This window comes from Podarcis raffonei, chromosome 5 (assembly GCF_027172205.1).
Source record: "Podarcis raffonei isolate rPodRaf1 chromosome 5, rPodRaf1.pri, whole genome shotgun sequence".
NCBI lineage: Eukaryota > Metazoa > Chordata > Lepidosauria > Squamata > Lacertidae > Podarcis > Podarcis raffonei.
The window spans coordinates 17,439,100-17,465,000 of NC_070606.1; the positions used below are offsets into that span (position 1 = coordinate 17,439,100).

Genomic DNA, 25,901 nt, shown 5'->3' on the forward strand with positions numbered 1-25,901 from the left:
ACATTCCTGCTACTTCAGCAATTGCTCCTCTGTTGCCTGCCAACTTGGCAGGGCTGTGTGTTTCCGGCCTTTTCCTCCCCTTCCACCACCCTTTCCCAGTCTGCGTGGGCACACAGGTAATTTTGCACCTGTGTGCAGACAACAGTAAGAATTGCTGGTGCTGTTCATTTGTGTTTCTTTGGTGGTGGGAGAGGTTGGGGTTGGCCTAGGGTGTGGTTGTTTGTTTGTGATTGGCTGTGGTGATCTTTGTTTTCGTGTGTGAGTGGGGTGGGTGGGTGTTTTGGATCAGGTTAGCCATATTGATTTGTAGGCTGTTGGTGGATTTTTGTCGTTGTCTTGTTGGGCTGTGTATGTGATAAAGGGGAGCCATACAGGGGTAAAGGCGTCTTCTTCTGTTTGTCCCCGTGTCAGTTTCAGTTTATTGGTTAATTTTTCTAGTAGGGCTGTTTCCCATACTATTTGGTACCATTGGTCCATGCTTACTCCTGACAGGTCTCTCCAGTGGTGTCTGGTTATGGTTTCTGGTTATGGTGTTTCTGGCTGCTGAAAGTAGTTGGGTTATGAGTTCTTTGTGGTGTAAATGGGCATTGTTGTCTAGGAAGATGTTTAGTAGGGCCAGTTCTGGGGTGATGTCTAATACTTGCTTAGTTATTTTACATATTTCTCGTATGGCTGTTGTCCAGAATGGTTGGATTTTGGGGGACTCCCACCACATGTGGAGGTATGTGCCTGTGGAGGTGCACCCTCTCCAGCATTTTGGTGAGGTTCCTGGGCGTATTAGCGCTAGTTTTCTTGGTGTTAGGTACCACCTGTAGGTGAGTTTCAGAGTGAGTTCTTTTCTTTTCGTTGATATGGATTTAAAGGGGGGTTTAGACCACATTCTGGTCCATTGAGTGGGGTTAATTTCATAGCCTATGTCACTAGTCTACCCTTTTAAAAAGATTTATGACTCCACCTAGCTCCTGGCCATGATTGATCAAGCTACAGGGTAGGGCTAAGTCATACTTCCTTTTCTTCAATCCGTCTCCCGTGTAGCAGTGGCAGGCTTTAAGCTGCCCAGTCAGGCCTCTACCATTGCACACATGTTTGCATGAGGTCGCTTCTGAGCTGTCCTAGCCATCCACCTGAATTTAAAGGAACGAGGGAGGCAGGGGCACATTCATTTGACCTGCACCAGAACCAGGGGCACCGGTATCTGTTCAGGGCTGCCCCAAGTCACTTGGCAACTTACTGTAACAACTTCATGGTAAGTTCTGGCACCTATTTTTCTTGAGAAAAAGCACTGGCAATTGTAAGAAAATAGTAAAGCCCAAGAAGCGTCTTCCCTAAGAGCAAGTTGTTGCAAGCGTATGTTTTTGATGGTGCTGGCTAGGCCGCAGTATCCATTTCCATCTTTTTAAACACGTTTTTAATAAAGGTGGCCACTGCCATTCTTGCTTGCCTTACATTCATTTCATCCTTGGGAGGCCAAGTGTTTTTAGAATTTTAGCAGAGGGGAGATTTGTCCTTTCCATTTTCCCTCCTCCTTGCCCTCCTGTGCAGCTTTTTTGTAAAAACAAAAACAAAAAGTTCCCATTGATACCAATAGGAACAACTAATCTTTTTAGTTTAATAAGCCTTGTAGCCATGTAGGTGGTCATTGTGGACAGGGTGGAAGGGAGGTCGTAGCTGGGCAGGAAAGAGTTAAGCCTCTTGCCTTTGTGTGCTGTGATACTGAAAACCACTGGGCACTTTCCAAAATCAATTTTAAGGAAAACAGGAAGTGTATCTGACTCTTAATAGCCTGATTCTGATGGTGCATCATGGGAGAAGGAGCCACGTGTAAGCCAGGCGATTGCTACTGAGAGAGATGCAGGCTTCCCAGAGACAGGGGACTCAGCCACACTCAGTCAGTTATACCTAGACAGCATCTTAAAAAGCAGAGACATCACCTTGCCAACAAAGGTCCGTATCGTTAAAGCCATGGTTTTCCCAGTAGTGATGTATGGAAGTGAGAGCTGGATGATAAAGAAGGCTGATCGCCAAAGAATTGATGCTTTTGAGTTATGGTGCTGGAGGAGACTCTTGAGAGTCCCATGGACTGCAAGAAGATCAAACCTATCCATTCTGAAGGAAATCAGCCTTGAGTGCTCACTGAAAGGACAGATCATGAAGCTGAGGCTCCAGTACTTTGGCCACCTCATGAGAAGAGAAGACTCCCTGGAGAAGACCCTGATGTTGGGAAAGATGGAGGGCACAAGGAGAAGGGGAGGACAGAGGACGAGATGGTTGGACAGTGTTCTCGAAGCTACCAGCATGAGTTTGACCAAACTGCGGGAGGCAGTGGAAGACAGAAGTGGCAGGCATGCTCTGGTCCATGGGGTCATGAAGAGTCGGACACGACTAAACGACTAAACAACAACAATGATAAGACACCAGAGGGCACTGTAGAGCAAAAAACTTTGTGCCATTTTATGTAGGGCTTTTCTTTTCATTTGATATAACAATCTAATTTATGACTTATTTATAGAATTTTTTTTTTATTCTCTGTGCAGAGCCAGCCAGGTAAAGAAATCTGAGGCTCCTGGATCGTATAGCCCTTGGCCACATTTTTTTCCTGCCTGTTGCTTGCCTTATTCCTCATTTCACGACCCGTTTTCCCTCGGGGATGGGGTGGGAGGAGCACAGCATGCTAAAGAGACAAGCAGAGGTAAGTAATGGGGGATGGAGAAAGCTGACCAGCGATTCTGCTTCTTCTCCAGCTGTCTCTGTCTGTCTTTGAGGGAAGACTTCGGAATTCTCAGCCGTCCATGTGGCTTACATGTGGCTGCTTTGCAATGTGTACAGAGAGTGGCTGGCTTAAGGCTGCCTGCTGAATTTATGACTCAGGAGATATGAACCAGGAAATTTCCAGATCGCTCTTAGCTATGAGAGGACACCGGCGTGAGCACGCTTTGTGCGATGCCTGGGAAAGTTTGAAAACCCATGAAACCGTGTGGTTTCCTTGACCTGTTTCCTCGATCTAGATGATCATTAGAAACACGCTGAGCCTTGATTCGAAGGAGACAGAGTTTGTGGCAACAAAGGGCTTCTGCAGACACCCTTGTTAATTTGTGCATTCGCAATGGTTATGTGGGAATGGTGCATCCAAAATACTATGCAAAGGGTTAATTCTGTAGCATAGAATATTGTGATGCTATAGATACTGAGGTAGTTCCCCACCCCCCAATTAGTCAGTTATCAACTGTTGTTTGACTTTTAACAGTGAGAGCAGCAAGTGTGTTGTTTTATGCTGCTGCTTTCCTCAGAGCCAGTCAGAAAATACAGGTCAGTCTCAGATACAAATTCATGTAAATACGTTTCAGTGACATACAGTAAATATTACCTACCTCACTTGTACATTCAATCTGACAGGATAAAGTACCACAAGTAAAAGTAATATTCTGTTTTGAAACTTTAAAATGCAAGTGTTGTCTGGTTCTTCTAGGGCGGTGGGGGAAGAGAACTATTAAAAAGCGTCAAGCGGCTCGGGGTAACCACAAATCTGTGGTTTCTGGTTATGATGGCATTAGGGTGGTTATTTACAGCCCTGTTTTTAATAGTGTTCAGAATGGACAGACTGCTCCATTTCCATTGGTTGCATGACCTGTAACTTCCTGCTGACATCCTGTAACTTTTTGTCCCATTTTTGTTATGCTGTTGTGCATGAGTGCCCCTCCAGAATAGGGACACGGGTGGCGCTGTGGTCTAAACCACTGAGCCTCTTGGGCTTGCTGATCAGAAGGTCGGCGGTTTGAATCCCCATGATGGGGTGAGCTCCCGTTGCTCTGTCCCAGCTCCTGCCAACCTAGCAGTTCGAAAGCACACCAGTGCAAGTAGATAAATAGGTACTGCTGTGGCAGGAAGGTAAATTGTGTTTCTGTGCTCTGGCACTTGTCACAGCCCTCTGTGCGCCAGTAGTGGTTTAGTCATGCTGGCCACATGACCCAGAAAACTGTCTGTGGACAAACGCCGGCTCCCTCAGCCTGAAAGTGAGATGAGCGCCACAACCCCATAGTCGCCTTGGACTGGACTTAACCGTCTAGGGGTCCTTTACCTTTACCTTACCTCCAGAATGCAGAAATGTGGAAGCATTAGAGAAGCATTGCTAAATAACAATGTAGAATAATGTGTGGATGCTCCCATATGAATCCACCATTAATGCACTACTATTGCATCAGTAACATGTTGCAGAATACACCCGCAAATACCGTCAGTCTATAGGGGACCCAGGATGGCTTGGTGACTTCAGTGCCTTAAACCCGGTTTCTGTTAGTCAGCATTGTGTTTTGTAAATGCATTGGGCATTTTTAAATTTTTTTTTACTTGACCAAACTTTTGGGATCCAAGACCTTTGGCTGACACGCTTCCCAATGATGCCTGTAATTCCTCGGCTGTAGGACATCGCAAGTGATCTTGTAAAGCATAAAGCTATTCTGCACATGATCTCCTCTTAATACCAAGGCATGGTGCTGCTAGACGTGCCTCAAAAGCAGAGCTATCCCTGGAACACATGGAATGAAAAGCAACAACAGGAGCACATTAGCACCGGTGGACAAGAGGGCTTTGATATGCTCTGCAGTCCTTTGGGGGCAGGTGATCGTACATGGGTGGAAAATGTGGGGAAGGTGGAAGTGAAGGACCACTAGGAATGTCAAGAGCAGCATGGCCACGTAACATAAATATGAATAGGAAAGAGATAAGTGTACCTGTGAGTCATAAGGTATATGGGCTGAGCCTCTTGGGCTTGCTGATCAGAAGGTCGGCAGTTCGAATTCCCGCGACGGTGTGAGCTCCCGTTGCTCTGTCCCAGCTCCTGCCAACCTAGCAGTTCGAAAGCACGCCAGTGCAAGTAGATAAATAAGTACCACTGCGGCAGGGGGGTAAATGGCATTTTGATGCACTCTGGTTTCCATCATGGGTCTCTGTTGTGCCAGAAGCGGTTTAGTCTTGCTGGCCACATGACCTGGAAAGTTGTTTGGGGACAAACACCAGCTCCCTCGGCCTGACAGCGAGATGAGCGCCACAACCTTATAATTGCCTTGGACTGGACTTAACCGTCCAAGGGTCCTTTATCAACGAGTCGTATCATTGGAGGTTCCACGGTAAAGGGATTGAAGTTATATTTTTGCCTTTAAATTTTCTCTATATAGGGATAGAAGATTTGTCTGTTAAGTTCTGGGATGATTTCTCAGTGAGACACAAAATGGGACAAAAACACCCTTGTCAGTGGGTTTTCACAAACTAGGGGGGTTTGATAGTTTTCAGAGTGTTGGGAAATGATTTTGTAGCCTTTGCTGCAGGGAGTTGTACTCTCATCCCTCAGAGCAATGACTGTACCACATTCAATGGGTATCTTGGTCATGACACCTATGACATGTGGCAGGTCTGTCAAACACACTGCCTAGCCCAGTATCCTAGGATTTGCTTTCTGAATGATTTGTTCCACAACCACTTCTCATTCCACGTCATTGTTTTTATAAGCCGTGTTGCGTTGGCTTCAGTGTAATGACATTTTATTGTTGTGTGGTACTGTAACCCCGCCATGGGATTATATCATGAGCAGCAGGCGAGAAATTATTTGCATATAAAAGCAAACAAATAAATACCTGTTCTTTAGCAAACTCCCCTTTGATGGAGTATTTCAGGAATGCAGAAAACTTATTGAATGCATTACCAGATGCAGAATCCTCATTTCTGAAACTCTCAGATTCAGATTATATATGTTTCTGGTCCTTATTTTGATACTTTTGGAAGTATGTGGTTCATAACTGCTGAAACCTCTGAACCCCCAGAATTTGAGGGGTTTCGGTGCCTTTCTTCTCCAAGATTAGCAGTAGCCCAAATACTTTACGCAAGAGAGTTTTAAAAATGCACCGTATGAGATGTCATGCAAATTTGTGCAGTTTGTAGAATGCATTTCTAGTTGCAGAATCCAGCTTTTCTTGACATAGATCTTGATTGTACATACAAGTGTGATGCAGACACAACCCTTGGCCATGTTTGTAGCCCCCCCGCCCCGCACTCAGGAAAGTGCATTTGTGTGCCGCATGCCCTGCCTGATATATGTGGTAGATTGTCTCACAGAAACTGGAAATTCCTTATGTGCCCCAAGCCAATCCCAACCCGTTGCCAATGCTACTTAGACAGCTGTAGCTGATGTTAAAGAGTGTTTTTCCTTTCCCAGAAGACATGAAGGTTTGACACTGAAGGTACGGAGGTGGTTCTGTGACAACCAAAAGGGTAGTTTATTGGCGGTGTGCCTCCCCAATCCTGGCTCCTCTGATTTCCCCACCCTTTCCCATCTTCCACTGCTCTCTGGTTTGGTAAGGGACAGGGCAATGTTGCTGTGGCTTGTTTCCTGTTTTGTTTCTGAGGAACACATAGGGGGGAACAAAGTAGGTTGGTTGTCACAGCACCATGGAGAGCTCCGGGACTGCAGACAGTGTTCCATCACAACTCTACCTGCCAGGGATCTTCTGCATGCAAAACAGATGCTCTAGCACTAAGCTATGACTCTTCCTCAGCTCTGGGGACTTCCTTATATCCAGAATCCAAAGTTAATAGTGATTCAATATAGGCTGATACTAGTGCTGTCCAGGTGTTAAAAGTTGCCTGTTGTGAGAGTGCGGAACTAAGGGAGAGTGATAGGCTGTCAGTCAACAAAATCACCTTCAGGTCAGTATGAAACGAATGAGTTTTCTTTCTTTTTGCCAAGTCTTGGGTTGTGTTTTCCATACAGGGTGGCACCAGTGTTTGGGCAATTGGCATTTTTTTTAAAAAACTGCAAACATTTAAATTAACTAACATTGTGCAGATGAGAATTGTTTAGACTGTCCTTCCAGGCAGTCACTTTGCAATAACCTTCCTTGCCAGAATCTAGAGATCAAATCAAAATAAGAATTTGCAACCCGTGAGCTAAAATAAGGCTGAGCTCTGTGGAAGGGGAAAGACTTTTCTTGCTTTTTCCTCTTCTGCGTGTGTGCGCGTTGGGAGAAGGGTTCCCGTAAGATGAAAATTGCAACGGGAGTTTATGACCTTAAGATGAAGCAGGTCTCCTGTTTTTTGTTTAGAATCTGTGGTGTTTTAAAGGTCTGTGCTGTATTATTTATCCTCCTGGCTTTTGCACACGGGGCTTTATTTGCAGAAGGAAAGTGAGGTAATAAATCAGTCAACTGAAGAGCCAGGGAGGGAGAAAGCAGAGCCAAATAAGTTACTTAACTCACTAAACCCAGATGGAGAGGAAAGAGTCGAGCCAGGAAGGAAGGAGGGAGGAGGAAGGAGCAAGACACTCGCGGTGGCTGCCAACTTTTGATTTGGAAATGCTGGTCCTGGGGCAGGGTTAGGGCTTTCAGCAGTGGGGGTTTGCGGGTGGGTAGAACTAATAGCCAAAGTGTTCTCCGATTGCTCCTGTGGTTGGTGCTGAAAGGCCCAGTTGGCCAAGGGCCAAACAGAAGAGGGGGTGTTCTTTTCCATGGCCGAGAGCCAGTGTGGTGTAGTGGTTAAGAGTGGTAGACTCGTAATCTGGGGAACCGGGTTCGCATCTCTGCTCCTCCACATGCAGCTGCTGGGTGACCTTGGGCCAGTCACACTTCTCTGAAGTCTCTCAGCTTCACTCACCTCACAGAGTGTTTGTTGTGGGGGAGGAAGGGAAAGGAGATTGTTAGCCGCTTTGAGACTCCTTAAGGGGAGTGAAAGGCGGGATATCAAATCCAAACTCCTCCTCTTCTTTGTTTTAGTGAATAGCAGCCCCCCAAGTGAGTTAGGTCACACCCTGGAAGAGGGTCAGCAGGCGGTGCTGTGGTCTAAATCACTGAGCCTCTTGGGCAGGGGTCAGCCAACTTACTGCGCCTCGGGCCGGTGTCTCCAGCGCCGATCGTGCGGCGGGCCGGAGGGCGGGGGAGCGCGTGCCCATACATGTGAGCACATGCTATTTCTGGCGCACTTCTGGGTTGGAGGAGCACCAGAAATAGCTTGTGTGCATGTGCACGGGCCTCCTCCAACCCGGATGTGCACCGGAAAGAACGCTTGCGCATGCTCAAATAACGTGCATGCGCACATGCTATTTCCAGTACTCCTCCGCCACAGAAGTGGGCAGCCGCGCAGCGCAGTGCCAGTCAGAGCGGGCGGCGGTAGTGGGCGGTGGGGGTCGCCACAAGCTGGATAAACGAGTCCCTGGGGCCTTATCCGGCCTGCGGGCCTTAGTTTGGGGACCCCTGCTCTTGGGCTTGCTGATCGGCAGTTCAAATCCCCGTGATGGGGTGAGCTCCCATTGCTGTCCCAGCTCCTGCAAACCTAGCAGTCTGAAAGCATGCCAGTGCAGATATATAAATAGGTACCACTGTGGCGGGAAGGTAAATAGCATTTCCGTGTGTTCTGACTTCCATCCCGGTGTTCCGTTGCACCAGAAGCGATTTAGTCCTGCTGGCCACATGACCCGGAAAGCTGTCTGTGGACAAAGGCCAGCTGCCTTGGCCTGAAAGTGAGATGAGCGCCAAAACCCCGTAGTCGCCTTTGACTGGACTTAACTGTCCAGGGATCCTTTACCTTTTACCAACTCTTTCTCAATGTGCCATTCCTGTTTGGATGTTGATATTTTAGGCGTATGTTTCAATTCCCTCTTGTCACTGAGATTGTCACAACACCCACCCAACCACCCACACCCAACCTGATCTGGTACAAGATTAATCTGAAAATAGCAATGGAGAACATGGGCTCCTTGCGGAAAGGGCAAGAATGAATAGTGCCACCTCCTTGCTGCTTTTAGCTCCATGGGAGATTTAAAAAGACAGCTGTCACTGCTGTCAATGTGGAGCCCTCCACATGTTGTTAGGTGACAACTTGTGCACCTCCTCTGCAAGAGGTCCGGCGGGTGGCAACATGAGAGCAGACTTTTTCTGCGGTGTTTCCTCACTTGTGGAATGCTCTCCCCATGGAGTCTCGCCTGGCACCTTCACTACATACCTTTAGGTGCCAGGCAAAAATATTCCTCTTCTCCCAGGCCTTTGGCTAATTAGACTATCAATGGTCTTTTAAACAGTGTATGGAGGAGCTGTTTTTGTTGGTTACTATGTAACGTATTTTAGTGTCTCTCTTATTGTCAACTGCCCTGCAATGCTCAGATGAAGGGCGGTGTAGAAATTTAATAAAGAAAACAAAACAAAATTAACTCCCATCATCCCTGACCATTGATCATGTCCGCTAGGGATGACGGGAGCTGTAGTCCAACAATGGCTACCCTTGCTGTAGAGCAATTCTTAGAGTAAGACAAATTCAGTGGTGCCAGTAATTCAACCCCACCTTAGGTTGGGGCACCTCTCAGCTGTGGGTCCCAGCCCACCAGTGTGAAGGCCAGTGTGCTCCAGATTAAATAAATGTACTTATTTCACGCTTTTCTGTGCATGGATTCCTTTGAATTTCTCCTGCTGGCTGTGTCCAGCTTACCTCCTTACTGAAATGTGAAATGCTCAACTGGCAATACTCTTGCCAGACTTGGAAACAACAGAATAACTTTGCTCAAGCCTTTTGTTTCACCGAATAATGCTATTGATTTATGATCACTTTGCTCTCCTCTATAAACCTCTCCTGTTCTGACTCTGCCGCAACCTAGCCTTGCCTTCTTTCCCTTTGTATATTTAATTCTTCTGTTGCAGTTCTGGCCCCTTTCACCAGTGTCCTCACCTGTCCATGCATCAATCAAAAACATGTATGCCAAATGTCTGGCGTGCCTTTAATCTTGACTTAGTTTCTAACATCAAAGAAATACTTCACTATTTTCATTTCACTGCCCAGACACCTCTTCTAGCACAGACTCAGAGTTCAGGTATTTCTGAAGCTTGCCTCCTTTTGTCTCTCTGACTTTCCGCTTTGTCTTGAGCCACAGTGCAGGGCACCCTTCAGCTAAAGTTTCAAGGCATCACCTCTTGCCCTTCCCCTTTCGCTGTTTAACCGGATGTCAAGATCTCGGAGCTGGCTGAGGAAACCAGAGTTTGGGCAGACTCCTCTGTGTTCTCGCACAGACTTTAGGGCATCCACGAGGGTCTTGTTTTCGCAGATCATCAAAAAGGCTAGCACAAGGGTGGCAGAGCGGCTTATGCCCATGGCACAGTGAACTAGTACTTTGCCTGCAAGAGAAGAGAAGACAAGAGCATTGCATATATGTCAGGGTACGAAAACCCCAGGTTTCTTGGTATGGTATATGTTAAGATTTGCCAGTAGGTCAAGACTGCGAAACCCAGTGGGGAATGTCAGAAATCTTCGTGTCATAATTCTGGTGTGCCTTCTTCACCAGCAAATTAGGATATATGGATGTTGATTGAAAGCCTTTTCTGACTCTTACCAGTAAATATCAGAACTTTCCGTCATTTCCCCTTGGCCTGTTAAATCTTAAGACCTACCAGTTCATCCAGCTGCCTCATGAAAAGTGGGTCTTATTGTGCGGATGGTAAAATGCAGAGGAGCTCAGCCCCAATTCTGTCCTATCTCTTTTGCAATGCAGCTACTATTTCCTGCCACACCGATTAAAGGGAGAGTTCCTAGTTAGCTATGTCAAAGTAGGATTAATTCTCCTGGGGTCTCTCCTGGGGCTATTTCCCTTCAGTGACATGAGAAGAAACCAGAGTCCCATCCCTAATATAGCTGTATAAGAAGGGACAAACAGAGACGTCTAGCTGGGTATTCCTTCTGAGGGTTCAATTATCTGAATTTGGTGTTTTAGATTTCAAAACGATTCGGTGTATCTCTGATTTTGAAATGTCAAACGTTGACTTGGCATGTTGAAGAATCTAAGTTTGTGTGCTTCTCTGTTGCAATGCGAGCTTCAAACAAGGAAAGCACAAAAAGTATCGATTGGAAACCTTCGGTTTTTGTTTGAATGCCACTATACGGCATAGAATAGGGACATGGGTGGCGCTGTGGGTTAAACCACAGAGCCTAGGACTTGCTGATCAGAAGGTCGGCAGTTCAAATCCCTGTGACGGGGTGAGCTCCCGTTGCTTGGTCCCTGCTGCTGCCAACCTAGCAATTCGAAAGCACGTCAAAGTGCAAGTAGGTAAATAGGTACCACTCCGGCGGGAAGGTAAACAGTGTTTCTGTATGCTGCTCTGGTTTGCCAGAAGTGGCTTAGTCTTGCTGGCCACATGACCCGGAAGCTGTACGCCGGCTCCCTTGGCCAATAAAGCGAGATGAGCGCCACAACCCCAGAGTCGGTCATGACTGGACCTAATGGTCAGAGGTCCCTTTACCTTTACCTATACGGCATAGAGCATAGCAAAGACAGTGTCCGCACAATATTGTCCTCATCAGAATTCCTCACCCAAATTCATTCAGATTTACCATTTTCACAGGGGAGTTGAATGGATTTTCCATTGAAAGAGGTAAATCAGGATTAAATGGGGAAATGATTGTTGCATCTCTCATGGACACTTGGACCATTTGAGTATAGAATTGTAGAGCTGTAAAGAACCCTGAGGATCAACAAGTCCAACCCTCAGCGATGCAGGAATCTCCACTAGATCATACATGACAGGTGGCCATTGAACCTCTGCTTAAAGCCCTCCAAGGAAGTAGAGTTCCCCACCTCTTGTGGGGATACTCTTGCTGTCAGAACGTTCTTCCTGAAGTTTACTTGGAACCTCCTTCCTTGTAGTTTGAATCCATTGGTTTCAGTCCTAGCCTCCGGAGCAGGAGAAAACAAGTTTGCTCCACCCTCCATGGGACAGCCCTTTAGATATTTGAAGATGGCTATTATATCTCATCTCAGTCTCTGCTATACCTGGCTAAAATATACACAATTCCCTCAGCTATTCCTCATAAGGCTTGGCTTCCAGACCTTTTATCATCTCACCTCACTAGGGATGCTGTGGGATAAGGATTTGCCCAAGGCATCCCAGCGAACTCCATGGCTAAGCAGTGATTTGAACCCAGGTCTTCCTGGACCCGGGCCAGTTCTTTAGCCACTCACATCATACCTGTGCTTTGAATGCAGTAAGGCTGCCAGGACCCCAGAGATGACATAGATTGCCCTGCCTGTTATATTTACCTCTGGGAGAGCTCAGCGCTGCTCTTATATACTTAGCGGCCGGGTGGAAGTAAATGCTGAGATCAAACTTTGGATCATCGTCTGCTTCAACTCCGTAGTAATCCACGGGCAGGTCTTTGTAGAATTTGGCCCCCGTGTCAATATGGAACCTTCCAGCAGCGGCATTTACTATGTGGGTGATACCCATTCGGCGAAGCTGTTCTATGTCACGGGCTATATATCTGTGGGGGAAAGAGTATTTGGCTTAGATTTGTGCTAGTCGCATCCATCCTTCCATCCTTAAAGACCACACAACAAATCTCTAGCCAGGCAGGTTCCCCACAGCAACTAGCGTATTAACTGTTAACTTTCTAGACCATGCTAGATTTAATATCCTTGCAGGTTTGGGGACTCATAGCTCCCAAACTCGGGTTTCCAGCTGCTTGTGGACTACAACTCACATCATCCCTAGCTAGCAAGACCAGTGGTCTGGGATGATGGGAATTGTAGTCCACAAGCAGCTGGAGACCCAAGTTTAGGAAACACCACTGTAGAAAACTAGGCAGGCTGCAGCCACGTGGTGCTTTATTCCATTTTCATGACTTCCCCCTAACTGTTAACGTCCACATTATATTGAGCTTTTGCACCACGCAGACACCTCTTCTGCAAGTATAGCAGAACACGGTAAAGTTTTAGTGCTAATTTCCATGTTTCTTCCTTCCAGGGGAAAAAAATCCCTTTGCAAATAATATGGGGAGGAGTGCTGTTTGTTTGTTTGTTTAGTCGTTTAGTCGTGTCTGACTCTTCGTGACCCAATGGACCAGAGCATGCCAGGCACTCCTGTCTTCCACTGCCTCCCGCAGTTTGGTCAAACTCATGCTGGTAACTTCGAGAACACTGTCCAACCATCTCGTCCTCTGTCGTCCCCTTCTCCTTGTGCCCTCAATCTTTCCCAACATCAGGGTCTTTTCCAGGGAGTCTTCTCTTCTCATGAGGTGGCCAAAGTATTGGAGCCTCAGCTTCAGGATCTGTCCTTCCAGTGTGCACTCAGGGATGATTTCCTTCAGAATGGATAGGTTTGATCTTCTTGCTGTCCATGGGACTCTCAAGAGTCTCCTCCAGCACCAGAACTCAAAAGCATCAATTCTTCGGTGATGAGCCTTCTTTATGGTCCAGCACTCACTTCCATACATCACTACTGGGAAAACCATGGCTTTAACTATAGGGACCTTTGTTGGCAAGGTGATATCTCTGCTTTTTAAGATGCTGTCTAAGTTTGTCATTGCTTTTCTCCCAAGAAGCAGGTGTCTTTTAATTTTGTGGCTGCTGTCACCATCTGCAGTGATCATGGAGCCCAAGAAAGTAAAATCTCTCACTGCCTCCATTTCTTCCCCTTCTATTTGCTAGGAGGTGGTGGGACCAGAGCCATGGTCTTAGTTTTTTTGATGTTGAGCTTCAAACCATGAAAGATGGAGGGCACAAGGAGTAGGGGACGACAGAGGACGAGATGGTTGGATAGTGTTCTTGAAGCTACCAGCATGAGTTTGACCAAACTGCGGGAGGCAGTGGAAGACAGGAGTGCCTGGCGTGCTCTGGTCCATGGGGTCACGAAGAGTCGGACACGATTAAACAACTAAACAACAACAACAACATAGTTGCACTGTATTCACAATAGTTCTGGAAGTGGCTTTTATTACATGGTGTGAAAGCTCGAATACAATATGGAAATTAACCATTAAGGGAAGCATGAACATGCCAAGTCCATGCACCCCTGATATGTATTTGGGGTTTTTTGGAAGATTGTTGAAGGTAAAGCATCAGCAGTCCTGTTTCCCATGCTGAGCATGCGCAACAACCCACCACACATAAGTTTGGCAGGTTTCAAAGTTGTGCTTTTAGTTTTAGAATCTACTAAATCTGTTTGACCAGAAGTCTGGTGTGCAATGAGGCCTTTTGTCGGACTAAACCACATGTCTTGTGCAAGGTCAAGCCAGGTTCAAGTTCCTTGCATTAATTTACAAAGCCCTGAACAACTTAGGTCCAGGGGATCTCTTGAACCCTTATATCCCACCTTAATCATCTACGGGAGCATTGTTGATGTTCCTCAAGCTGGTGAGGCTCACTTCATAACAACAAGTTATCATGTCATCGGCTCATATTCTGCCAACATTCAGCAAGCACCTTCTGTTTCAGCTTTTAAATGCCTCCTGAAAACTTTTTTGTTCCTCCAGGTCTATGCAGGCAATTAAGAATACATCTTTCCATAACGGTTAATTGATGTCTGTTTTTAACTTATTCATATGGTTTTTGCTGCATGGTTTTATGTATTGGAGTGGAAAAGCAGAGTTGGGAAGAGAGATGGTACTCTTCAGTGTGGGGAAATGCTTTCAAATAGCTTAGATGCCATTGTTCCATTTTTAATTGCAAAAAACCAAAACAAACCCCCATCCTAGTAGCAGGAACCAAGCTTTTAAGCAACCACTCAGCGTGGTGCCTGGATGTCTGGGATTTCCCCAACACTGATGCTGGCATTTAATTTATTTATTGGAAGGCTCCAATTTGCTTCTCAACCAAATGTTCTCGCATTGGAATACAATGAAGTCGTGAAAAAACCAGAAGCACAAAAGCATTAAAAAATAATAATTGGGTGATAGCCAGCGAAGCCATCTTTGGAGCAGACCTATTGAAATGGATGGATTTGGTTACTTAAGTCCATTGGTTTAAATGGGTCTGCTCCAAATACAGCTAGAACTGGATATCACCCATTCGATTCATCAAATCATCCAATAAATGCAGCGATGGCAACCATTCCCTCTAAAATTAATGAGCGCTGAGTGCCAAGAGGACTGGAGTCAAAAATGGGGGCACCAGCATGTTCAGAGGAACACTGAGATGTGTCGATGTACATATCTATCTATCTATCTATCTATCTATCTATCTATCTATCTATCATCTATCATCTATCATCTATCTATCTCATCTATCTATCTATCTATCTATCTATCTATCTATCTATCATCTATCTATCATCTATCTATCTATCGGGGCCACACACACACAAGCAGCCCAAAGGGGTCTGAACGTGCTCAGTAGCTATGGAATGTATTTGTATATTACCAAAGCATAGTAACAATTGGGGGATGTTGAAGGAAATGTAAGATGACTTACGACTTAATAAACAAACGCTGCCGCTCATTGTTAGAAAGGCAGCCATCTTTGATATTTTCTTCTTTTTTGTATATAATTTTTTTATTGAATTTTCTGTTTTACATTTTAAAGTACTCATTTTTACATCCTTAAGATATCAATGACTTCCCTTCTTCTCTCTCCATGGCTCATTTGACAAATCATAAATCCCTGCATATTTTACAAAAACTATATCATTTGTATTCCATTATTGCATCCATCAAAACTTATTTACACTGTTGAATTTATCTGAACGCTGCCAGCCTTTTCAGCTGTACAGATATTTTCTTTTTAATGCTGTCTTACAATAACTCAACAGAAACAAAGCAAAAATCCCTGAAACAAACAATGTCTTTCGTGATTAAAATTTGCTCCAACTGAAGAATCAACCCAAAAAATCTAGGTTTTTTTTAAAACCTAAAATGAGTTAATAAACCCCAGCTCTAATGAATACCAGTTGTAGTCTGCCATACAACCCCAGCTTCTAGGCGAAGGCCTGTGATGCCGTGTGGAAACAAGGACAAGATGGCAGAATAAGCCTTTTGCCTGTCTTTTCCTTCTCTCCGCCTTCGGAAGTTGTTATAACATGGGCAGAATGTTCTCTGTCATCCCTTTAAGCCCGTTTACTTACAAATCTCCAATGTAGAGGTTAGGCCAGACTTCGTTGACGTTGCCGCGGCAGGGAATGGGCGTCCACAACATACGTTGGAGTTCCCCCATTTCTGGTGTTTCATAGCTCCCCTGGCTACTGGAAGTGAGGCTCGAAGTTCTTCGTATATTGGGGCGCCGCAAGTCGTCCCCATTTAGTGACTTCCAAGACATTCTGAAAGACAAGGAAGAGAGACTTTCCTCATTTGACCTCATGGTAGCCAGTGGCCTGAGAGTTAGACTGGGCAGACCTTGGATCAAATCCTTACATAGCTGTAAATCTCATGGAATAACCATGGACCAGTCTTTGCCTGTCACCCCATTCATGCCCACCACCTTGAAGTTCCTAGAGTCAAAGAAATCATGGTATACTGTTGGGTATCTTCTATGTCTTACTCTTCTTGTTGTTTCCACTTTTAACAAGTGATTCAAAGCAGTTTACATACAAATTAAAGCTTGCACTGTAAGAGTAGGAGTTGCTACAGACATCTCCTGCCTTGGAGGTTTTTAAGCAGAAGCTTGATGGCCATCTGTCATGGATGCTTTAGCTGAGATTCCTGCATTGTAGGGGATTGGATTAGATTACCCTTGGTGTCCCTTCCAATTCTATGAATTGGGGATGGGGGGAGCATTCGAATCCAGGCCATATTTGGGGATTCTAATTAGGCAGAATCTCATTTCTGCCATCTAGTGTTGGGGAGGCGGTAGCAGTTTTGACCCCACTGTTTGGAGGTCTTTTAGAAATGGATTCAAGTAACTTTTTATATTTTTTCGCATACCTTGTACACCAATTTTCTTACAACATGATTTAAGAAAGCTCTATGTACTTTAACCTTCTCATACCACAAATATGCATGCCAACCATACCTGTTATCATGACCTTCAAGCTCTAAAACATTGATTTTTTAAAATAATATTCATTCCCTTGGCCAGCACAGACAGGATGCATCATAATATAATCTTGAATCTGGTAGGGAGAATCCACCTCTGTCTTTAGAATCTGCCAACAATTTATATTTTATTCTTGGCTTCTTCCCCTGCCAGATAAATCTATTAATATATTTTTGCCATTTTTTGAAGTGTCCCACATTGCTGATCAAGGGTATTGATTGACATAAAAATAAATTTTTTGGCAATGCATTCATTTTAATTACTGGTATCCTTCCCAATAGCGATGAATTCCTCCTTCCCCACACCTCCAAGTTTTCTTTCTTTCTCTCCAAGTTTTTGTATAGTTGTCCTTAAAAACATTTATACTGTATTCTTAACTGTTAGCCATACTCCTAAATATTTAACTTTCTTCTCAATCCCCTGGACCAATAGGCTTGCAGTTTGGGGTTGCTGCTGATTCCATTTCTGCTTCCACTGTGGTCAGCTCCAGGTTAGATTACTGTAATGCACTCTTGTTTGAGCCTGACCTGTAAATCGTCCAGAAATTTGGATTACTATCTGGAACCAGCAAAGCAAGCCACATTCCAGCTCCATGCTAGCCTCAGTGATTACCAATGTTTCCGAGTTTATTGTTCTTTAAAACATTTAAACCCCATTTTTCCACAGGGTAGGAATTTAATTATAAAACAATGCCCTACACATAGGAAAATGAGAGGTTATGGTTTAAAAGCCAGGATGTTTGCCGTAGTATTTAGTTTCTTTGTACAGTGGAAACTGTGGTAAGGAGGAATATTCATTTGTGGGAGCCCCCATTAAGGGGCACATCCTAACGTTTACTGCCTCAGAAGAACTAGGCCTTTTGCAGGGAACAGGCTTCAGGGAGATTCCCCCACCCCTGAGGGCCAGACTGACACCATCCATTCCAAGAAAAGCGCTCTCTTTCCATTATGGCTCCTTTCCACAAACTTCACATCTTGTGGCCATTATTGGGGCTAGTCACTGACTGCTTAACCCGACTGCCTCCCTGCAGCCATAATTTATTGCTTGCTGGGAGTGCTGTGGGGATGTAAGCAAAATGACTCAGCCTACAGCGATGACTGGAGTAGGGCTGGCTGGCTTTGAAAGCCGAGCCACCGGTGGTTTCTTGGGATGCAGAAGTATTTGAGCAGCCAACTGTTTGTAAGAGAATCTCCCCAGCAGCTGGAATCCAAATAGCGTCTCCCGATTTAGGAGAGGGCTCTTCGAAAAGCAGCTTTCATTCCACTTACACGATTGGTATAAGGTGACCAGATGCAATGGGGTGCAGAGACAGAATGAATTTGGGTCCCCTGGTATTCGGTGGCTATGTGTCTGTAGTGTCAGTGCAGGGAAATATTCCCTGCAGAGCATGTCTGATCTTTCAAACATATCGGTTTTATGAGAGCTGAACTCTCACAGCTTCCTGCAAAGAATCTTGGGGGGACTGTAATTTGTTGAGGGTCCTGAACACTCTCCAAGGAGAGGTTCGTTGTTCCCACTTTTTCTCAAGGTGACCTTACGAGACCATTGGGCTTACGCCTGCCATTTCAAAGCCCATTGGCTAACAGGGTTAAAATTCTGCACAAGGGAAACCCAGGTCCGATGAATTTCCCACAGTGGACAGAGCTACCCGTGAGGTCTCCCAGTGTGTTGAGAAAGTTGGCCATCAGCTGCACATCAAGCTAATTTTATTGATTGTGTTGTGGAATGGTCTATAAAACTCAAACTTCTCATTGCTGGTCTCCCTGCCACTGCTCACACTTTGCTCCATTTAGCCAGTACTTGCACCTACATTAAAGTCTTACTGATTCAGATGGTGGTGTCTGGCGTTCTGCTCCCAACTTTAGCTTAGCCAGAAGATCCCTATGGAAGCACATCGTTGATGGTTGCACCCTGCTCTTTGTCCCCATCCTCTTTGTACTCAGATGAGCAGGCCTATCCTCCAGAAATTTGTCTCCCCTTAAAAAAAACCAAACCCAGCTATCTGTAGCAGCCAATTCCATGGGTTAATTGCATAGTGGGAATAAATATTTGCTTTTGTCACCCCTGAACCTATTGCAATGAAATGTAGGTGGCTGATGCCAGAGTTCTGCTGCTCTTTTTGACGGGACACTCTCTCTCTCTCTCTCTCTCTCTCTCTCTCTCTCTCTCTCTCTATATATATATATATATATATATATATATCTTCGCCCTTTCTCCATTTCCATGCAGCTTTGCCACCCAAAAGATACTCAGGGTAGTTCAATTCACTCTCCATTCTTTGCCTCTCTGAGCCAGTGTGCTGTATATAAAGAAACAATGGAAACATGGACCACTTATGAATGCCATCTCCAGCTCCTCAAAAGATTCCATCAATGGTGTCTCCAAAGAATGTTACACTTGAGAAGACAGGCAAACTAATGCCAGTGTACTGGAAGAAACAAAGATCACCAGTGTCAAAGCAATGATTCTTCAACATCAACTTCAGTAGACTGACCATGTATCGTCTTCCAAAGCAACGACTATTCTGAACTTAAAAATGGAAAGCATAATGCTGGTGGTCAATAAAAGAGGTTTAAAGACTCTCTCAAGGCAAGTCTTTAGAAATGTAGTATAAACACTGACAACTGGGAAACACTAGCCTGTGAGTGCTCCAGTTGGAGAACAGCCTTTACCAATGGTGTCATGAACTTTGAAGACGCTCAAACTCAGGATGCTTGACAAACCCTTGCCGTGATCAACTCCTGCCCGGAAACCTATGTCCCCACTGTGCAAGGATGTGTGGATCCAGAATTGGCCTCCACAGTCACTTATGGACTCACTGTTAAGACCATGTTCATGGAAGACAATCTTACTAGGCTACAAGTGATCGCCTGAGAAGAAGAAGATATAAAGATGCAATGCCGAAGTGACGGCATAGAGTACCCCAGCAAATCCATGCTAATGTTGTTTTGAGCTTGCACTCTGACAAATCTAGAGAGAAGCACCTAATTTCCCTTGCTTTTGTGTTGCTGAAAGCTCTGAAACATTTTGTCGCTGGTTGCATATTTCCTTGTCCAGTTACAAATGTTCTGTGCTCTTTTAACACAGATGCATTTAACTACATCTGCATGTGTTATAGCTACAATCCTTTATATATACAATCCTTTAATTACAGGCGTTGTTACATCAATATCCATCAAGAGCAGGAACGCCTGGTGTAAAAGTCACCCGGAGGGCTTTCGCGTGCCAAAAGTGAAGTTCAAGTCCTCCGGTGCCGATGATGTCACCGGCATTTGCGAGGAAACACAAACATTTCAAACCTGCTCTGGGAATTGTGTCCTTGCCCAGCTCTAGGTGTTGCTGAAGTCATCATCTGGAGAAAGAGAGATCCCCACAGCCTGCTTTTGGTTTTTTGGCAGGAGAGGCAAAGAAACGACTGGCGGCCAAGCATTGCAATCCATTCTCCTCCTCCAGCCCGTATTTCCTTTGAAGAGGGTGAAATATTTGGCAGGGCAACGACTGCAAGATGGGACCCTGTAACTAAAGCGGCTGCAAAACTGTCTGCTGAACGTTATTTTGGCTTCCATCCATTTAGAAAGTGCTGTTGAATTACTGCTGAAAGTTTAGGTAAGCCCTAATTTTAGGAAAGTTTTGGGGGTTGTTATATTTAAATAGAAACTTCTATGGAATCACTTTCCAGCTACAGCTAAGAGCCAGTGTGGTGTCGTAGTTAGCCAGTCAAACTGGGAGCCAGGAGACTAAGGTTCAAAGCCCTGCTAGGCCGTGAAGTTCACTGGGCAACCTTGGGCCAGACATTGTCTTTTAGCCCTAGCCCTACCTCACAGGGGTGCTGTGAGGATAGTATGGGGGGTTTTTTGGGGGGAGGCATGTGCCCCACCTTGATCTCCCTGGGAAAAGGTAGGGCATAAATGCAGAAAACGATGAACAAGCCAGCATCTGGAGTCTCGAGAACTGAGATTGTGAGACAAACTAAATGTGATAGTCCCTGTGTCCATTGAACTCAGATCTGGAAAGGGCAGCCTCATGTAAAACAAGGAGCAAGCATCTCAAGTGCATGTTAAAATGAAACTCAACCCACATTGCAAGATTCATTTTTCAAGTGAAGCATCTGGGAGCTTTCAAGGGAGCTTAAAAACAGCAACAATACACAACTTGGATAAGACGTGAAAGTTCTCGGGGAGCCTTCACACATCCCTGGCAATCTGTAAACCAAATGGCTCTTTTTGCTGCTTGTTTTATGTGTATTTTGGTGTGGACCTTTGTGTGTTTGTTTGCTTTTTACTGCTCATTTCCTTTCTCTGGAAAGGCTGCTGTCATGGTGAGTTACTATTGCATCACACAGCATGCTGCCTTCATTGTGATGTCACTACATAGGACATGGTTTGTGAGATCACAACACAAACACAAAAGTCATTGGTTGGGGCCGATGAAAGGAGAGCTTCAAACCAGTGTCTGATACCGGTGAGATGTGCCCTTAGCAACCCAGCCTGAATCGGAGGAGGCGGCTAATGCTGCATATCAACTTGAGCTTCCAAATTGTCACTGTGGGTAGCAGCTCTGAGCAGGGCACGCGGCCATAATCCTGTCTCAGCAACACAAAGGTAGGAATGACAGTCCCTGTCACTCAGTCTGAATGGAAGGGAAATGATTGCAGCCATGGCAGTGCTCCCCTGTAACATAAGCCTCTAGGAGGAGGAGCTATTCCCAAGGCAGCCTGGAATTAGAGGATTAGAGTGAGCATTGAATAGTCCCAAAAGCTTGCCATTCCAATGCTTTGGGCAAGTTCCCAACTGCACACGCTTCTCTGCACAAGGCACAAGACAATTTCAAAGGATTATATGTAATAGGTGAAAAGATGTAGGCTGTGCAGTCTTATGCAAGTTTGCTCGGAAATGAGTTTCATTGAGTTAAACGGAATTTGCTCTTGGGTAAATGGATACGAGAGTGCAGGCAGTCTAAAAGGAAAAGGAAAAGGAGCGACCCCTGGAGGGACCTTTGCAGGGAGTGCTGGGTAAAATCTGGAGCAAGAACTGGAGCAAGAACTTATCAGGAGCAAAAATCTGGAGCAAGAACTTATCAGGACTGACCTGCTGGGAGCCTGAAGGGGCCTGCCCTGCTTCTCTCCACCTGGCTTGGGGCGGGGCCTGACAGGCTGCATACAGGAGTGCTGTTTTTGTTTTTGTTTTGTTTTTAAAATTGTTTTTATTTTTTATCTATGTCATTTTAAATTGTGATTGATATTAATGCTGTATTCTTAGTTTTAGATTTTATGAGTTATGTGGAAACTGTTTTCCATTTGGTTGTGTACTTTCTGATGTGTTTTATTTATTGTTTATGACTTTTGTTATGTTGGTAATTATGTAAATCTGGTCATGCTGTAAGCCGCCTTGAGCGTTGTTTTTAACTATGGAAAGGCGGCATTCAAATAAAACGATGATGATGATGATCAAGAAATTCCAAGTTTGTTCCTTCGTTGCCAGCAATATTCAGTGGATGGGTTTGTTTTATTTCGTCAACATTCCCTAACCCTCTGACCAAGCCGTCACCTGCCTTTGTGAAAAACATGTCTGATTATTCTATATTGAAATGGAAAAATGATGTAAACTTATTTTAATAACTTTCAGTGCATTATATGAACTATCAGAATAGGTTGTTGCCCAGGTTGAATACCTGCCCAGGTAGCTTCCAAGATGGGTGTCCCTATTTTCCCACCCTAGTTACACTACTGCCATGGAAAGTAGAGGGAAGAAATCTATTTCCACATACAGCAAAACACACTGATGGCAATTATGTCATTCTCATCTGTATTTCACCTCCTCAGCTTGCCTGTGCTTCCTGACTGTGGCAATCTGCGGTAGGGATGGCAGCAAATTCAGGTTCCTTCTCTGCCACCACTGCATCTTTGGAGTGGCAACCAGCAGAACTCTTTCAAATTGTCTCCTCCTTATGGCCTCCTGCCAGGTAATTTACCTGAACTCTTAGTACCATGCTGAGACATATTTGCAAAGCACTTTGAGGAGAAAATCACTTCCATGCGTCCATTCCGACTTGGATCCCAGTATGTTTCTGAGCACAATTCAAAGTGTTGGTGCTGCTGACCTTTAAAGCCCTAAATGGCCTCGGCCCAGTATACCTGAAGGAGCATCTCCACCCCCATCGTTCAGCCCAGACACCGAGGTCCAGCTCTGAGGGCCTTCTGGCGGTTCCCTCACTGCAAGAAGTGCGGTTACAGGGAACCAGGCTGAGGGCCTTCTCAGTGGTGGCACATGCCCTGTGGAACGCTCTCCCATCAGATGTCAAGGAAATAAACTATCTGACTTTTAGAAGACATCTGAAGGCAGCCCTGTTTAGGGACATTTTTAATGTTGGATGTTTTATCGTGTTTTTAATATTCTGTTGGGAGCCGCTCAGAGTGACTGGGGAAACCCAGCCAGATGGGTGGGGTATAATAAATTATTATTATTATTATTATTATTATTATTATTATTATTATTATTGCTATATTGGATGGAGAACAATTATATAATATCTTAGACCCTTCTGGTTGCTTCAGCCTAGATTAGTTTATTGCAGTCAGAGGATGTTGGCAGTGTGCTTGGAACAGTATATCCAGCCACCTAGAGTATGAACTTGACTTTTGACCGCTGTATAACTAACTAGCTGAGTGGGGTGTGATTGGTTGGGTGCAGAAAGTGGTAAATATCTCACTAGGACTTTTCATTTTCCTTAGCGAAGCACTTGAAGAGGGAGCTGTAGGTTTTCTCTTGAAGAAATGGTCCCTGGATTGAGGCGATTCTTCCAAATATGAGCTGATCATAAATTCTCTGGATGAATCTGCCAATTTTGGGTTCTCTTAGTTTCTTCTTATTCTCGTCTTTTAAATCGGTCTGCTGTACCAGTTTGTTAATGAAGTCTGCCCAAAAATGTATACACACACTTCTTCTAATATGCCTGATATTTTAGGCCAACTTTTAACTTACTCTTTGTCTCTTGATCTCTCAGACTTATGCTCCTACAACCATTGTGGTTCAAAACTTGTTGAAGCAGGGTTCCAGGAAAGTTGGGCAAAGGCTTGCAAAAGTATTTGGACTAGCTTCAATACAATTTGTGAAAATGCCTCTGTTTCTAACTGACTTCCAGTCAAACAAGATATTTTTGGCTAGATGCCTGCTGCAGTATGCTCAGACATAATTTGGATCCAAGTTTTATAGTGAACCCGAGGGCCAAAGTAAGCAGGAACGCTCGAGAAATTACATCTGTTTGCTTTAAGGTCACATTTCCAACTAGAGTTGGCCGTTCTGAGGGCATATCTATCTGCACCGCAGCTTTAAATTATCCATTGCATATTATTAGCAACGAGTAATTTTTCTCTCTCCATCCTGTCCCTTCCCCTCCAGTGTGGAGCAAGGTCTTATGGCTACCCTGTTCCCCACGAGGATTCTGAATATGCTTGTAAAATACCGTGTCGACAATTTGTGTTCCTTGCAAGACACTGGGGGATTCTTTCTGTCTATACTTGGGACAATGAAATAGATCTTCCAGCAAAACCACCCTCTTAAATGAGGCATCAGTCTTGAGGTCTACAGTGGTACCTTGGTTCTCAAACGCCTTGGTACTCAAACAGCTTGGAACACCCAAACACTGCAAACCCAGAAGTTAGTGTTCCAGTTTGTGAACATTTTTTGGAAGCCAAACATGCTCCATTTTGAGTGCCACGCTTCCATTTTGAGTGCCACACTTCTGTTTTGAGTGTTATGCTGAAGTCTGTCTGTTTTTGCTATTTATTTTGCGTTTTTGTTTTTGCGGCTTTTTTGTTTTGTTTTTGTGACTGTGTGGAACCCAGTTCAGCTACTGATTGATTGACTGACTGACTGACTGACTGACTGTGTGACTGCAGTACATTGTTTATTGCTTTCATTTTATGGAACAATGGTCTCATTAGATGGTAAAATTCATGTTAAATTGCTGTTTTAGGGGTTTTTAAAAGTCTGGAAGGGATTAATCCATTTTGCATTACTTTCTATGGGAAAGCACGCCTTGGTTTTGGAACGCTTTGGTTTTGGAACGGACTTTTGGAACGGATTAAGTTTGAGAACCAAGGTACCACTGCAGTTGTTTATGAGTCCCCAGGGCAGCAGCGGGGAACTTGCAGCCACTCTCAGGGTTGCTGAGCTACCATTCCCCTCATCCCTGACTATTGGCTATGCTGGCTGGGACTGATGGGATTTGGAGTCTCAATGATTCTCTACTGCTGCCCTAGGAAATATGGTCTTTTAAGAGGAAAACAATGCCCGACCTGAAGAATTTGAAGGAAAACAATGCCCGACCTGAAGAATTTGGAGCAAATGATTCAGCAGAGGAAACACGGCCCAGAATAACTAAGGAGATAGTACAAGAATACTTGGCTAGTTTAGATGTATTCAAGTCTCCAGGGCCAGATGAACTGCATCCAAGAGTATTAAAAGAACTGGCAGATGTGATCTCAGAACCACTGGCAGTCATCTTTGAGAATTCCTGGAGAACAGGCGAAGTCCCGGTAGACTGGAGGAGGGCAAATGTCGTCCCTATTTTCAAAAAGGGGGAAAGAGAGGACCCAAATAATTACCGCCCAGTCAGTCTGACATCAATACCAGGGAAGATTCTGGAGCAGATCATTAAGCAAACCGGTTGTGAGCACCTAGAAAGGAATGCTGTGATCACCAATAGTCAGCATGGATTTCTGAAAAATAAGTCATGTCAGACTAACCTGATCTCGTTTTTTGACAGAATTACAAGCCTGGTAGATGAAGGGAACGCAGTGGATGTAGCCTACCTTGATTTCAGCAAGGCATTTGACAAGGTGCCCCATGATATTCTTGTAAAGAAGCTGGTAAAATGCTGTCTTGACTATGCTACCACTCAGTGGATTTGTAACTGGCTGACTGACCGAACCCAAAGGGTGCTCATGAATGGTTCCTCTTCATCCTGGAGAAGAGTGACTAGTGGGGTGCCACAGGGATCTGTCTTGGGCCCAGTCTTATTCAACATCTTTATCAACAACTTGGATGATGGACTCAAGGGCATCCTGATCAAATTTGCAGATGACACCAAACTGGGAGGGGTGGCTAACACCCCAGAGGACAGGATCACACTTCAAAAC

The 25,901-nt window shown here is 44.9% G+C and overlaps 1 protein-coding gene across 3 annotated transcripts in view; it reads right to left on the reverse strand.

The window, feature by feature from the left end:
* Window positions 1-9,725: 9,725 nt before the first annotated feature.
* LOC128413711 (dual specificity protein phosphatase 13-like) overlaps window positions 9,726-25,901 on the reverse strand; it is a 20,448-nt gene continuing 4,272 nt past the window's right edge. Inside the window, exons 1-4 of one of the 3 annotated variants that reach the window (XM_053388085.1) lie at window positions 17,153-17,274; window positions 15,855-16,046; window positions 12,059-12,279; window positions 9,726-10,142 (exon numbers count right to left, since the gene is read on the reverse strand). In XM_053388085.1, coding sequence (XP_053244060.1) covers window positions 9,919-10,142; window positions 12,059-12,279; window positions 15,855-16,045 — 636 coding nt within the window. In that variant the 5' untranslated portion in view covers window position 16,046; window positions 17,153-17,274 and the 3' untranslated portion in view covers window positions 9,726-9,918. Of the gene's footprint in view, window positions 10,143-12,058; window positions 12,280-15,854; window positions 16,047-17,140; window positions 17,275-25,901 lie in introns of those variants that run through there. The other 2 variants (XM_053388084.1, XM_053388086.1) reach the window with 2 other exon arrangements.